Genomic DNA, 14,962 nt, shown 5'->3' on the forward strand with positions numbered 1-14,962 from the left:
AAAAGAATCTTAGATCCTGTCTCCATGATGGGGATGAGAGGAAGAACTTCAGAAAGAGGAAGGGAGTGGTTTTTTTGTTTTTGTTTTTTAAGATTTTATTTATTTATCATAGAGACAGTGCATGCACACAAGCAGGCAGAATGGCAGGCAAAGGCCGAGAGAGAAGCAGGCAACCCGCCGAGCTAGGAACCAGATACGGGACTCTATCCCAGAACCCTGGGATTACGACCTGAGCTGAAGGCAGCAGCTCAACCAACTGAGCCACCCAGGCGTCCAGGAAGGAGTATTAAGAGAGGTAGGAGATCAAAAGAACCGAAGGGCCCTGGAAGCTAAAGAGAAAAGAGGGGGTGCCTGGGCGGCTCAGTGGGTTAAAGCCTCTACCTTTGGCTCAGGTCATGATCCCAGGGTCCTGATCCCGAGATCCCATGTCGGGCTCTCTGCTCAGCAGGGAGCTTGCTTCCTCCTCTCTCTCTCTCACTCTCTCTGCCTGCCTCTCTGCCTACTTGTAATCTCTGTCTGTCAAATAAATAAATAAATAAATAAATAAAAGAGAGAGGAGAACCTTCCTTGTATTGTGCACTGGACATGTTCCCTCAGTTTAGTTCTCCTTGTTATCCTGAGGCAGTGGTTTTCAGCTTTGACTTTGCGCCTGGAGAAATGTGGTAATCTTGGAGACGTTTTTTGTTGTCACAAGTAGGAGCTGCTTCTGGCTCTCAGTGGGTAGAAGCAGAGAGCTTGCTGAATCTCCTGCATTGCTCAGGACAGCTCCCCCATAAGAAATTATTCTCCTGCCCAGAATATCAGTAGTGCTGATGTTTAGAAACATCATGGTAGGGGCACCTGGGTGGCTCAGTGGGTTAAGCCGCTGCCTTCGGCTCAGGTCATGATCTCAGGGTCCTGGAATTGAGCCCCGCATCGGGCTCTCTGCTCAGCAGGGAGCCTGCTTCCTCCTCTCTCTCTGCCTGCCTCTCTGCCTGCTTGTGATCTCTCTCTGTCAAATAAATAAACAAAATCTTAAAAAAAAAAAAAAGAAACATTATGGTATACCATGCGGGATATATGGTATATCCATATATGAGATCTATTTTAAAAATGAGGAAACCAAGAGAAAAATTAGTAACTGGCCAAACAGTAACTGGCCAAACAATAGGGAAAACTAGGATATGAACCCATGTCAGACCCAAGTCTGGGCTATTTCCACCTGCCGTGTTGCTCCTTAAAGGAAGAGAGTAGAGGGCCAGCCTCTGCCTTCGGCTCAGATCATGATCTCAGGGTCCTGGGATCGAGCCCCTGCATTGGGTTCTCTGCTTGACAAGGAGCCTGCCCCCCCCCCGCCCCGCCTCTGCCTGCCTCTCTGCCTACTTGTGATCTCTGTCTGTCAAATAAATAAAATCTTTTAAAAAAGAGAGTAGAGAGGCAGAGTGAAAATTGAGAAAAAAATTGTTGAATATGGTACGAGGCCATTTGTGATTTTTGAGAGGACAGTTTACTAAGTAACGATAGTTTCATAGCTAGTGATAGAGAGAAGGCAGTTTGGGAGTTGGCTTGGGAGTGAATGGGAGGCGAGGAAAGGAGGAAGTGAGTCCGGAATAATCCTAAAAGAAGATGAAGAGAAGGGCTGAGAACCATTATTTGTTGGAGTATTAAGGTCAAGGATGTTTTCTTTTTTAAAAAAAAGATTTTATTTTATTTCTTTATTAGAGAGAGAGTGTGTATGTGGGTACACACAAGCATATACAGAGCGAGAGGGACAGGCAGACTCCCAGCTGATCCGGGAGCCTGAGGACGTGGGGCTTGATCCCAGGACTCCAAGATCATGTCCTGAGCCAAAGGGAGACTCTGAACTGAGCCACCCAGGAGCCTCTGGTCAAAGACATTTTCTTCATAGTTGAGTATGTCAGGAAAGGGGGCACTGAACTGAAAAGAGGATATTTAGTGAGTGACACCCCAGAAAATGCTTTTCCATGTGAATCTAGTCATAATTCTTGACCTATTGTTCTGTTCTTCACTGAACCCAATAAGAGTAAACATCATGTAGGTAAGCAGGCCAAAGGACATTTTGGAGGTAAAGCTAATGATTACAGATTTTTCCTGAAGTTACCAACACTATATGGTATTGATTAAATTTAAAAAAAGAGAGAGAGAAAAGGGAACATTTAAATCAAACGAAAATAGTTTGACTTATTTTTTTTTTTTTAAGATTTTATTTATTTATTTATTTATTAGAGAGAGAGAGAGAGAGAAAGCATGAGCAGGGGTAGGGCAAAGGGAGTGGGGAAAACAGTGGGGGGCCACTGAGCACAGCGCCTGCTGGGTCCCAAGGTTCATGACCTGAGCTGAAGTCAACTACTTAACCCACTGAGCCATCCAGGCGCCCTTGATGTATTTTTTTGAGATTTTCTTTTTTCACTAATCTCTACATCCAGAATGGGACTGGAACTCACAACCCTGAGATCAAGAGTCTTAGGCTTTGCTGACTGAGCTGGCTAGTGCCTGCCGCCCCCCTTCCCTCACCCAGTTTGACCTTAATGAGAGGTGATAATATGACAGGCCGGTAGAAATACATCAGTAGAAAATGGATTCTTAGAGTTCAACAAACCTGGGTGGAAGTACTGGTTCCCTGTGTTATTTTCTTACCCACACCCCACCAGCCTCGGTTGCTGATCTGTAAAGTGAGGTACATGTCTTATAATGTGTTTTTATTTTAGAATTAAGTGAGATAAAGAGGAGCAGAGTGTTTGGCAGATAGTGGTGCTCTTTTACTTACAAACTGTGGGAGGAAGGTATTTTACTGTAGGACTGTGGAAAAAATAGGTATTTAAAAAGAGGTTGTATTTGCATATTTAAAATTTCAAAAATGGTTAACAGTAAAGCTTATTTTGAAGGCAGGCTGCATGGTTGAAAATTAGGAACACAAGAGAATTGGAAAAATTTTCTACCAGAAAAATTTAGGGGGGGGCGCCTGGGTGGCTCAGTTGGTTAAGCATCTGCCTTTGGCTGAGGTTGTGATCCCAGGATCCTGGGATCAAGTCCCGGGTCCGGGCTCCCTGCTCAGCGGGGAGTCTGCTTCTCTCCCTCAGCCCTCCACCTCTACTTATGCTGTCTCTCACTTTCTCTCTCTCAAATAAGTAAATAAAATCTTTAAACAAAAATTTAAGGAATTGATATGTTTTATTTTATTTTTAGTTTTTTTTTCTTCTTTATTTTTAAAAGATTATATTTATATTTGAGAGAGAGCATGAGAGGGGAAGGGTCAGAGGGAGAAGCAGACTCCCTGCTGAGCAGGGAGATTGATATTTTTAATTTTTTTTAAAGATTTTATTTATTTGACAGAGAATGAGAGAACACAAGTAGGTGTAGAGAGAGGAGCAGGCTCCCCGCTAAGCAGAGCGCCCTATGTGGGGCTCGAAGCAGGACTCGATCCCAAGACCCTGGGATTATGACCTGAGCTGAAGGCAGACACTTAACCTCCTGAGCCACCCAGGTGCCCTAATATGCTTTTATTATTATTATTATTGTTATTATTATATATTTTTAGAGAGCGGGTCCCACATACACTCGAGTGAGGAAGAGGGGCAGGGCGAGTGGGAGAGAGAACCCTAAGCAGGCTCCCCGCTCAGCACAGAACCTGACGTGGGGCTCCGTCTTGTGACCCTTATGACCCTAGGCCCAAATCAAGAGGCAGACATTGAACTGACTGAACCGTCCAGACATGATGCGCATTTATATGTGAGCACATGGAAGGGGTTAACATACGGGATGTGTTGACTAATTTTATTTTGGTAATCATTTCACGGTATGTACACAAATCATAATCTTGTATACCTTAAACTTACACAATGTCATGTGGCAGTTACATCTCAGTAAAGCTGGGGGGATAAAAAGGAAAACCCTGTCCCGCATAAAATTGTTTGTACATTCCAGCTAGGAGAATGTGAAGAGCTCTGCATAGTTACCAGGATTGAAGTTACTTTTGAATAGAATAAACAGCTGGTATTTTAATTTAATTGGATTCTTTCTCAGTAGGGAGGTTTACAAATGTAAGATGATGAGTTTAGTAGGGCGGAGAGAGTCAGCAGTAACCTGGCCATCCCTGATTATAGCAGACAACTTCAGGAGAACAGGAATAAGGGAAAGAGAAGGAAATTTAATTCTAGCCCTAGGGGAGAAGATCATTAGAAAAGTTGTATTTGGGGGCGCCTGGGTGGCTCAGTGGATTAAGCCTCTGCCTTCGGCTCAGGTCATGATCTCAGGGTCCTGGGATGGAGCCCCACATTAGGCTCTCGGCTAGGCAGTGAGCTTGCTTCCCCCTTACACTCTGCCTACTTGTGATCTCTCTCTCTCTGTCAAATAAATAAATAAAATCTTAAAAAAAAAAGAAAAGTTGTATTTTAACAGGAAGAATGTGGGGCTGCATCACAGCCTCTGTCTTCATTATGGGGCAGAGCCCAGAGATGGCACATTAATACCAGTTTATTTGGCATCTAATTTCCAGTTAGGTTACGGTCAGCTGCTAAGAGATTTCATTTTCTTTAAGGGCACCAATGGCTGGAATTTTCCATAGTAACTGTGGATAACTCATACATTTAAATAGATTTATTCTAGTTTGACATTTGATTACAGGCTCATAAACTGGACCAGGAGGAAATAGGGGTTGTTAATTAGCAAGAATGTTTGAAGAAAAATTGGAATTAAAAAAAAAAAATCTCTCTTTTGCCTTTAGTTATGTTAAATTGGTGGTTGAGAAGTAGGTTCTTACTAATTTTTTTTTTAAGGTTTTATTTATTTATTTGACAGACAGAAATCACAAGTAGGCAGAGAGGCAGGCAGAGAGAGAGGGGGAAGAAGGCTCCCTGCTGAGCAGAGAGCCCGATTTGTGGCTTGATCCCAGGACCCTGGGATCATGACCCAAGCAGAAGGCCGAGGCTCAACCCACTAAGCCGCCCAGGCACCCCGATTCTTACTAATTATTAAGGAAAAGAAGTTCAGGCCTCAGAAATCTTAGACTCTTCAGCTGACAACATTTGTCCAGAAGAGTGGGTCATCGGGGTGCTAGGGGAGCACCTAGAATCTGGTTTAGTTATGGAATTTTCATAGGTAAAATTATTTTTTTTTTAATTTTTTTTTTAAAGATTTTATTTATTTATTTGAGAGAGAGAGACAGTGAGAGAGAGCATGAGCGCAGAGAAGGTCAGAGGGAGAAGCAGACTCCCCATAGAGCTGGGAGCCCGATGTGGGATTCGATCCTGGGACTCCGGGATCATGACCTGAGCCGAAGGCAGTCGTCCAACCAACTGAGCCACCCAGGCATCCCGGTAAAATTATTTTGATCTGTAATATTGACAGCGAAGAAAAAGCTAACTATAAATGGAATAGTTTGGTATAGACAGTGGAGGCGAAGGGAGAGAGGCTTATAGAGGATTTAGATTTTCAAGGCAGCTGTTGGAACGAGTGGACGGCGGGGAGGGAGATGGACAGATTGGGGGCAGCTCACCACTCGAGTGGCAAGGGTCCTTGTCAGACCCGTTCCTTGGCTTTTTGAGCAGTAGAAGGATGTTGGGGTGGCCATTAGGATCTTACTAGCTGTAGATGAGCCTTGCAGGGAGAGCTAGAGATAGAAGATCCTAGTGAGGTTCAGGTGGTTGGTCCTTAGTGGTGGTGAGCTTGGACATGATGTGAGTAGGAGAGCAGGCTCCGGCAGCAGTTCAGCAGCGGAGCCAAGGCGGGGGCTGGAGCGGGGCGGTGGGGGTTTGGAGAGAGGGCCGTGATAGTAGTGAATGTACTTTACTGCGTGCAGAGTCCTTTCATACTCGAGCTCAATAGAGTAGGTCCGGTGTGCGTTTCACATGTAGGAACTAAGGCTCAGAGCGGGCAAGCCGCGGTTCTCAGTTCTGGGTGCACGTTACGGTTATGTGGGAGGGCTTTGACAAATACCGAGGTCTGGGGCAGGGTAGTGTCCCACTTCTCACACTCTTGATTTCGGCTCAGGTCAGGATCTCAGGATCATGGGATGGAGCCCTAGGCTCCGGGCTCAGTGCAGTCAGCTGGGGATTCTCTCTTTCCCTCTGCCCGGCCCCTGCATGCTTGTGGCACTCTCTCTCTCTCTTTTTCTCTAAAAATAAGTAAATAAAATCTTAAAAAAAAAAAGAAAGAAAGAAAAGAAAAGAAAGAAAAACTGAAGCCTGGGCCTCACCCAGTGATTGTGTAAATGTCCAGAGGCGCCACTTTTCTACACTTTCACTCCCCTGGGGATGCTGACGAGTAGCGAGGGTTGAGAGCCGTATGATAGAGTATCTGAGGCCATAGAGCTGGTACGTGGCAGAGACAGACCCCGAAACCTGGCCTTTTGTCTCCGGGCCCCAGGTTTTCCTTCTCTTTTCCCCTCCCCTCCCACCCACCCCTGTAATTTTCTGCCCTCGTTACATTTTCTGCCCTTCATGTGATATTCTCGCCAAACCGTCCTCCGAGCCCTGTACTGAGAGTCACAGGGATGGTGATCGTGGTGCCCGGTCAGGTTTCCACACCGTTTTAATTCCCTGCTCCCTTTCTGGGGAGCAAGAAGCTGGCGGTGATTATTCCTCTGGCTTTTACATACGCGACTTCCTGCGCCTCCCCTGCACCCCTTTCTCCCCCTGTTTCTCATCCTGCAGGCTTCAGGGAGGGCAGTGCGTCTCCAAGAGCCTGTGTTAGTGAGGGTTTCTAGGCTACAGAAACAGACTCTGGCCAACTTTTTGGGTTTCTTTTTAAGCAGTATTTCGGAAGGCTAGTGGGTCTTTCAGAGAATTGAACACAATGAAAAGAGATTCAAGAACTGGGTCACACCGAGTTCAAGAACTAGGGCAGCTTTGGGGATTTCAGGAAGAGGGACCGAGGATCATCTGTGCACGACAGTTGTCTTCGCGCCTGCTGTCTTCCCGACCTGTTTGTCTCTCCCCCATCAGTTCCTGAACAGAAGCTCTGGTATAGGATAGGTCGCCACCCCCGTGGCCAGGGAGCGTGGGTCCTGTGACTAGTAGCCCCACAAGCAGCCCCCGAGCTCAGGAAGGGCAGTTGCCCTGGGCGGACCCGAACGAGGGTTACGACGAGAGTTCCTCACTACGGAGCCTTAGGTCACAGCCTTCTCTCCCTGCAAGTCCGAGCTCCTGGGGGAGCTCTCCTCCCTGCACCCCCCCATCTGTAGCACCTGCGTCTGTCCCTCACCACCTGGAAGCTGCAGGAGGGGCGGGCAAGTTCCCAGTCGCAGTGGGCTCTCCGGAGCGTTGAGAGTGGAATTCGGACAGATTAACGGCAGGAATCACAGACTTGGATTCTACCCCTTTTCCGAGGTAGTGTCCAGAGCTTCCCTTCTGTGTTTTGCTGGAGCCTCTGCCATGTCTGCCGTCTCCTCTCTCACTTCGCTTTCTCCTCTTCTAAGGTGATCGCTGGCTTCAACCGCCTTCGGCAGGAGCAGCGGGGGCTGGCGTCCAAAGCCGCCGAGCTGGAGATGGAGTTGAACGAGCACAGGTGAGGAGGTGGGGGAGCAGCCAGCGACGGGAGAGTGGGCCGGGCGGTCGCCGCGGGGTGGGCCAACTGCTCAGAGCCGCCCGCTCCCCCCACCCACCCACCCCGCAGCTTGGTGATCGACACCCTGAAGGAGGTGGATGAGGCCCGCAAGTGCTACCGCATGGTGGGAGGCGTGCTGGTGGAGCGGACGGTCAAAGAGGTGCTGCCGGCCCTGGAGAACAACAAGGAGCAGGTGAGCGGAGCCGCCCGAGGGGCGTGGAGGGGAGCCGGGTGCAGGCGAGCAGGTAGGAGCCCCTGTTAAAGACCATGTAAGCAGCCTGTCGGCCTGTGCTTGTTAGGATGCTCTAAGTCTAGACTCAGACGGCAGTAGTGCGCGCTGCCAGCCTCTCGCCCTGCGCCCTGGGACCTGGCTGAGCTGGGGGAGAGGAGGCGGCGAGAGCCGTGTTTCTCCCAGTGTGGTCCGTGGATGCCCGCATCCGGGTCCTCTGGACGACCATCTAAAATGCTGCTTCCTGGGGCGCCTGGCTCAGTGGGTTAAAGCCTCTGCCTTCAGCTCAGGTCATGGTCCCAGAGTCCTCGGATCGAGCCCCGCATCGGGCTCTTTGGGGATCAGGGAGCCCGCTTCCCCACCCCCTCTCTGCCTGACGCTCTGCCTACTTGTGATCTCTGTCAAATAAATAAATAAAATCTTTAAAAAAATAAAAATAAAAAAATAAGTGCAGCTTCCTGGGGCACCCAGGTGGCTCAGTTGGTTAAGCAACTGCCTTCAGCTCAGGTCATGATTCTGGAGTCCTGGGATGGAGTTACGCTTCCGGCTCCCATCTCCACGGGGCGTCTGCTTCTCCCTCTGACTTTCTCGCTTCTCATGCTCTCTCCCTCTCTCAAATAAATAAATTAAAATCTTTTTTAAAAAATGATATTTTTATACCATTTTTGGACCCACTGATTCAGGACAATTAGAGGTGGGGCCTGTGGAGTGGCTTTTTTTTGTTGTTGTTTTTTTAAGTAATCTCTGTGCCCAGCGTGGGGCTTGAACCCACAAGCCTGAGATCAGGAGTCATATGCTTTACCAACGAGCCAGCCAGGTACCCCATGGAGTGGCGTTTTAAAAACAGCCACAGCCCAGGTGGTTCTTATGTACATTAAAGTCTATAAATCACTTTTGGTTTTTTGAGAGAGGCAGACTTCCAGGGTCTGGGCTCTGCTGTCAATACTGGGTGAGGCCCAAGGTATCACCCTTCCGTCAGTCCCCAGCCACTGCCAGCCATCCCAGCCAGGGGCAGGGAGTGCTAAAGTCCTGTTCTGTAATCCCTGTCGCTTGCCCTCTAGATACAGAAGATCATTGAGGCACTCACACAGCAGCTTCAGGCAAAGGGAAGAGAATTAAATGAATTCCGGGAAAAGCACAACATTCGTCTGGTGGGGGAAGATGAGAAGCCGGCGGCCAAGGAGAGCTCGGAAGGGGCCGGAGCTAAGTCCAGCTCAGCGGGAGTGTTGGTCTCCTAGGGACCAAGGCCTTTGCATTTTTTTCTACCCTGACTCCCACTTCTCCTAATTTCTCTTTATTGTTATTATTATTATTTTCTCTGCTATTGTAATATTTTTTTGTTAATTAAATGTTTTGGTCAGAATGCTCAGCTCTAGCCTGAAGCTTTCTCCCAGTGTTAGGGGTGGGATTTGCATGAGGCATGGCAAGCCTAGGACTTGGGGAGTTTGGGTCCATCAGGCTCACAAACGAGAGGAGGTCCCATATTTTATCCTTTCCCTTGCAAATAAAGATGTGGCTGCTTGTTGACTGCCCTTCCCACAAAAAGACTCACAGACAAATGTTGACTCTCAGGTTGAAATTTAATAAGCATTTGAAGTGAGGCAGATAGCTCTGGGGATGATGCTTTATGAGTTTGCCACAAAGCAGAGGCTTGTGTCTTGGCACACTGCTCTTTAGATAAATAGGTCCAGGACGCAAACCTGTGGCCTCGGTGTCCTCCCGTCCTCACCAAAACCCCCAACCAGGTAAAGCTGATCGTTCCAAAGGCAGGTCCGATGGCCCACACGTTTCAGCCCGTGGTCTGCACTGGGGAAGTGGAACCACAGAGAAGGGGACTTGCCTGGTGGGTAAGAAAGTGCTCATTGAGGTCGCAGCATTTTGGCACCGTGGGGCTTCTGCTCCTCACAAGACCGAAGGTTTGCCCATTTTTTCCCTCCTCACTTGATTGTGGGCCTCCTCACAGTTTAATACGCTGTGTATTCCTTTATCTTGCCAATTCATTTTTGCTCCTCCCTACCCCACCCATCCTTTCCACGCCTGCAGGTTCTCCCGGGCTCCCACCTCCCCACCTTCTGCCCCCCTCCACCAGCGCCCCTCACGGGTGTCATAGACGTAGAGGTCATTGCAGATGGTGTCTCTGGCCCTGGTCAGAGTTTCTCCACCAAAGAGCACAGCGAAGGGCCCCACCACAGAGCATGAGTGATGCCGCAGGCCCCGGGGCCCCTGCCGGGAGCCCTGCCCCGTGCTCACAAGCCTGGCAAGCTGTTCCATCAAACGGGGCGCTGCAGGTGGTTCCTCCTTCGGGGAGAAAGAAGGGGTTGGCTGGAGGGATTTGGGCCTCACCATTTCAGACCCCTTCCACCCTCAGCAACATGTGAGCAGATACTACCTTAATTTTCCCCTGACCCCAGTGCCCTGCTACTTCTGGTTCCGCGGAGTTGCAGCCCCCAAAGAGAAGCAGCTGGTGAGCAGGGGGGTGCCCCGAGGTCGGGAGCAGGGCGGCGCAGTGACCCGAGCGGGAGGCTGTGTGGCAGCCCTCTTCCTTATAGCTGGGGGTGTGCAGAAGTTCGGGCCTGAGTTGGGTTGTCCGGAAGAGAGGAGGGCTGTCCTGCCTGTTCCCTTGGCCTCTCTGGTAGCAAGCGCGGGAAGGAGGCCGGGACACAGCTGTGGGCAGAGGACAGGAGGGGACACCCACAGGGAGCGCGCTCCGCTCTCCCCGTCAGGGTGGCTGCGGGGGGAGGGAGGTCAGGATGCGGAGAGCGTGCGCGCTCCCGCCGAGCCTTCGCTTTTCTAGAGCAGAGATGCAGGGCGGGTGACAAGTTTGGGGCAGGGTTTGGGCGGGGGGCGTACCAGTAGGTGCGGGCTCCGGGGTCCAGCCTCAGCGTGTAGATGCTTCCGTAGCGGCGCTGAGTGCGGGTCCCGCCCTCCCGGCCCGCCACCCGCAGCTCTCGGTCCGAGACGCGGGTGCAGGTGTGGCTGCTGAGGCCGGCGGGGGGCCGGCTGCCGGGGGCCGCGCTCCACGCCTCCCACACTCCGCGCTCTGTGTCCAGGGCGGCCACCGTGGCCAGGCGGCGCGCCCCGTCCCAGCCCCCCACCACGCAGAGCCAGCGGCCGCCCACGGGCGCCGCGTCATGGTGGCTGCGCCGCGGGCAGCCCCGGGCGCCCAGCTGCACGGCCTGTCCCGCGGCCGGGTCGAAGACCACCGCGTCGCCGCTCGGCTCTGTCGCCCCCCCGCCCGGGAGGCCCCCCACCAGGTAGAAGCGGCCCTGTAGCTCAGTGCACGAGTGGAAGGCTCTCGCCAGCAGCGCGTCCCGAGCCACCGGCCGCCAGGTCCAGCCCGCACCCCCCGGGGACCCCGCCAGCGCCATGCCGCCCCCACCCCACCCCCACCCCGGGACGCCGGGGTCCCTGGCTCCCCGCCGCCCCCTGGTCGCCCAGCAACCGCCTCCGCACCGGCAGCGCGACCGCTGCAAAGTGAAGGTCGCAAAGCACGGGTTACCGTGGAGACCGGAGACCCGGGTCGCTGCGGGAGGGCGCCGGCCGCTGGGCGAGGTCCGGGACAATCCTGGAAGACTGTCAGCCGCCGGCGGTCCGATCGCGCCCGGGTCCCCCGCGGGACTGCGTTATCAGAGCTGCGAGCTGATCTGAGGTGCAGGCGGGGCTCTGCAGGGGCGAGAGCGACACCGGCTTCTAACCGCACCTGCGCTCCCCAGGGAGGAGGGCGAGGGCGAGGCCGCGGACGGCCGGGCGCTGGCCTGGGAGTCAGGAGACTTGGGTTCTGGTCCCGGCCGTGCGCCCCACTCTCAGGGTGAGTCTCTTTAGGCCGCCTCCGCGTTCTCACTGTCACCGTGCTGTGGGCTGCGTGTCGCGGGGTCTCTCGGAAGCCGGTCCCTGCCCGCGCCGCTGCGGGAGCAGCCGCTCCGCTCTGGCCGCTAGGGGGCGCCGGAGCCCGCCTCTCGGGGCGCGACGTCGCTGCGCGGGGTTGGCGGGCGGGTGAGGGAGGATGCGCCCGCCTCGGAGAACTCACTCCTAACCCTGGGGAGAATCTTCCCCGATCTCCGCTCGCCTCTTAGGCCCACGCAGCGCAAGGAGACCGAGGTGCGGTGGCATCTGGAACTGGAGATGAAGGGCCGGCGCCCCTCCCCGGAGTCTCCCTCTAATTCCAGCCAGTCCCTGAGCCTCTTCCCAGCTCTGTCCCTCCGGGAGGACCCAGTGAGGAACGGAGAGGCCCAGAGCCAAGCCGACTAAATCTGGCTGCAGACAGGTTTCTCCTCCGCAGAAGCAGTGTGGGGCAGAAGCAGAACGCGTGTCCCCAGCGCCGGGCTGCCGACGGGAGGCTGGCTGCTGCTTCTACCTTTGGTTTCTGTGCATCAGCTCATTCCCCATCATGCCCCAGGATGGAGGCATCGAGTTTCCCGGGCTGCAGTGGGGCGGACATGGAATTCGGTCATGGCACAGGCCTCTGACCCTAGCTTCTGGCCCTCGGAGAAAACAGCATGGACAGAGTATGGGCAGGAAGGGACAGAGACCGGAAGGTCACAGTACCTGTTTCCCACCTGTCCCTGAAGCCGAGACCCCATAAGAGCTTTGAAAGTCACTGCCCGTTCATTTCCAGATTTCCCGGGGTCTGTGGGGTCTAACAGAGAGGGTCCTCAGTTTTCCCAGATCATGGGAACAAAATCTCTAAAAAAATCACCAACTTTTTTTTTTTTTTAAGTTTTATTTATTATTTGAGAGAGAGAGAGAGAGAGCACGAGTGAGCAAGGGGCAGAGGGCAAGGGAGAGAGGCGGTCGGAACTGAGGGCAGAGGCAGAACCTGACACAGGCCTCCTTGTCAGGACCTCCGGATCATGACCTGAGCCAAAACCAGGAGTCAGAAGCACGAAGCCACCCAGGTACCTCCCAGACCCCCAACTTATAATGTCCCTGACTGAAATCTGAGAGTCAGCCACCCTCCTAACAGCCCATCTGAAATCTGTCATGCTCCTAGGATTTAGGCAACGAGTTGCCTGGGGGGTGGCCCTTGGTGGCCTATATGCCCATGTTGCCAGGCTCATTTCCTTCCCTTTTTCCCCGCAAAGCTTTTATTTTTTAAAGTAACCTCTATATCCAACCTGGGGCTCAAACCCACAACCCCAAGATCAACGGTCACTGCTCCACTGACCGACCCAGCCAGATGCCCGGGCACAGACTCATTTTCTGCCTCTACTGAGTAGAACAGGGAACTCCCCACCCCAGGGGCCTTTCCAGCTTCTCCCTCACAGCTGCTGTTCCTCCTCCGGGCTTCCACTCTGACTCTGCGGCCTCAGCCCTTAGCACTTGGCTTGCACATAGAGCCTGAACCTCACACACTCTTTGGCTGCCCCCCACCCCCCACTCCCAGTCCTCCGGCTGGTCGGAGTCAAGCCCGTATCTTGGAGGAGGCGGAAAAGAACCCAGGGGAAAGTGAGAGAGGGAAGAACAAGACAAAAAAAGAAAAGTCGGGCTGCCTTTGCCGGACGTCTACTTTACACCCGGAGCAGCATCTGGAGCGGTCCGCGATGGCTCTGTCCGCGCTCCAGGAAGGAAGCAGCATTCGGATAAAGTGAAGGGGAGATCTGAAAGGGGACCGTGTGAGAACAGAAGGGCCCCTCCTTCTCTGGCCCTGCTTCCCCTGCTAGGGCCAGGGCCAGGGACAGCCTCTGTGCAGGAGAGGGGGCTGGCGGCAGATCGTCCTCACGGTCTCCCCGTCCCGACAGGGTCCTCTGAGTTTGGCCTCAGGTGGCTGTTTCTGGTGAGCGAGGGGGCCTACAGCCCAGCTTCCCAGGCCCCGACGTCGGTCCCAGCCCCAGATCACCACCTGCTCGCCTCAGTCCTTCACAGAACTCTGACTCTGTTTTCTAGTTCCCTGAACTTTGCCCTGACCCTGGAGCCGTGTCCGGTTCTCAGCACCGTTCAGGGAGACTCCAACCCTTCTGCCTGTGTCGTCCCCCCAAGCGCCCCTTCTCCCTTGTCCTCTGACTTTCTGGGTTTTTCCCCGGCTCATTCTGGCCAGTGGACTGCCTGGCCCCATGCCTTCTTGGCCCTAATTCTAGCTCTTTGCTCTTAGTTCAGCCAGAATAAGGACAGGGATGAACAGAAGGACAGAGGGATGGCTAGGAAAAGAGATGACAAGAGGCCAGCCAGGTCCTGAGGGCTCGTGGAGAGAAAGGTGGGATGGTGCGCGGAGGGTGGGGGTGGGGATGGTGCGCGGAGGGGTGGGGGTGGGGGCAATCAGGAGATTAGAGGACGGTGGAGGGGCACTAAGAATGGGGAAAAACCTGAATTGCTAAGGGACTTGGCGAATCTGAATAGGTAAATGTCACTGGGTCCATGTGGAGCGGTTGAAATTGAGAGCAGAAGAGGGAAGCCGGAGGCAGGGGCAGCAGTGGGCAAGGAGGCGTTCAGAAATTTCTCTTTAGTCTTCTTGGTCCGTTTCAGACTTTGTCTCAGCTTCTTTGTCTCTTTGAATTACCCTCATCATTCCTCCGTATCTGTCTCCGTCTCCCCCAGTCCTTTCTTTCTCTTGGTGTCTGCTTGTATCCCTGTGCCCTGAGATCTGTCTCTTGCCAGTTCTACTTTTGTGTTTCTCTCTCTGAGTCTGCCCTTCTCTCTCTCTCTCTCTCTGTCCTGGTTAACAGAGCCAACTGTCTGACTTTGCTTTGGAACCTTCCAGGAGTGGCCAGGCGTCTCCCCTTTGGCTGTGTTGTAGACTGTGGACTGTCCCCGGGCACAGTCTTAGGGTATGGGTTCCTGACGAGGACTGAGTGAGCTACAGTGTACGGGCCCTTTCCAGGGAGTAGGACTGACCCACAAGAGACCTTAGAGCAGGGCGGCCTGGGCCCAGGAGGGAAGCAAGCTGGCAGGGGGAGTTAGACCCGTCTCTGCTCCTCTACCCTTTCCTTCTGGTTCGTGGACCAGTGCCTCTGGATCTTGCAAACTATCACAGGAAGGAACTCTCTGTTTCTTGTTCCCTAGCCCTCCCTTTTTTTTTTTTTTTTTAAATGCCACTTCTAGAATTGAAAGTGAAATAGTCTCAGAAAGGCTTCAGGGTGATGCTGGAGGGCAGGGACTGGGGCTGTCTGCAAGGTGAGGCCTGCCCCTGCTTCGGCCGCAGACCTGGACGTCTCCCAGCCTCACTGTCTGCGGGGCTGCAAACAGGCGGGGTTGCGG

General features: G+C 53.0%; 2 protein-coding genes across 3 annotated transcripts in view; one reads left to right on the top strand and one right to left on the bottom strand.

The window, feature by feature from the left end:
• The window catches only part of PFDN2 (prefoldin subunit 2), an 11,523-nt gene extending 2,389 nt beyond the window's left edge, over positions 1-9,134 (top strand). Inside the window, exons 2-4 of the mRNA XM_082704273.1 lie at positions 7,415-7,503; positions 7,612-7,735; positions 8,833-9,134. Coding sequence (XP_082560399.1) covers positions 7,415-7,503; positions 7,612-7,735; positions 8,833-9,009 — 390 coding nt within the window. The 3' untranslated portion in view covers positions 9,010-9,134. The remainder of the gene's footprint in view (positions 1-7,414; positions 7,504-7,611; positions 7,736-8,832) is intronic.
• A 198-nt stretch (positions 9,135-9,332) lies between these two features.
• Positions 9,333-11,218, bottom strand: KLHDC9 (kelch domain containing 9). 2 transcript variants are annotated; one of them, XM_082704257.1, is made up of 4 exons: positions 10,622-11,218; positions 10,161-10,344; positions 9,871-10,069; positions 9,333-9,611 (listed from the first exon to the last, which is right to left on the bottom strand). In XM_082704257.1, the coding sequence occupies exons 1-4, from the start codon at positions 11,137-11,139 to the stop codon at positions 9,445-9,447; spliced, it is 1,068 nt and encodes a 355-aa protein (XP_082560383.1). In that variant the 5' UTR covers positions 11,140-11,218; the 3' UTR covers positions 9,333-9,444. The 2 variants fall into 2 exon arrangements, with proteins under 2 accessions (XP_082560383.1, XP_082560384.1); XM_082704258.1 differs by having other exon boundaries at positions 10,161-10,320; positions 10,622-11,212.
• Positions 11,219-14,962: the final 3,744 nt, after the last annotated feature.

Source organism: Mustela nivalis, assembly GCF_964662115.1.
Source record: "Mustela nivalis genome assembly, chromosome: 16".
Lineage (NCBI taxonomy): Eukaryota > Metazoa > Chordata > Mammalia > Carnivora > Mustelidae > Mustela > Mustela nivalis.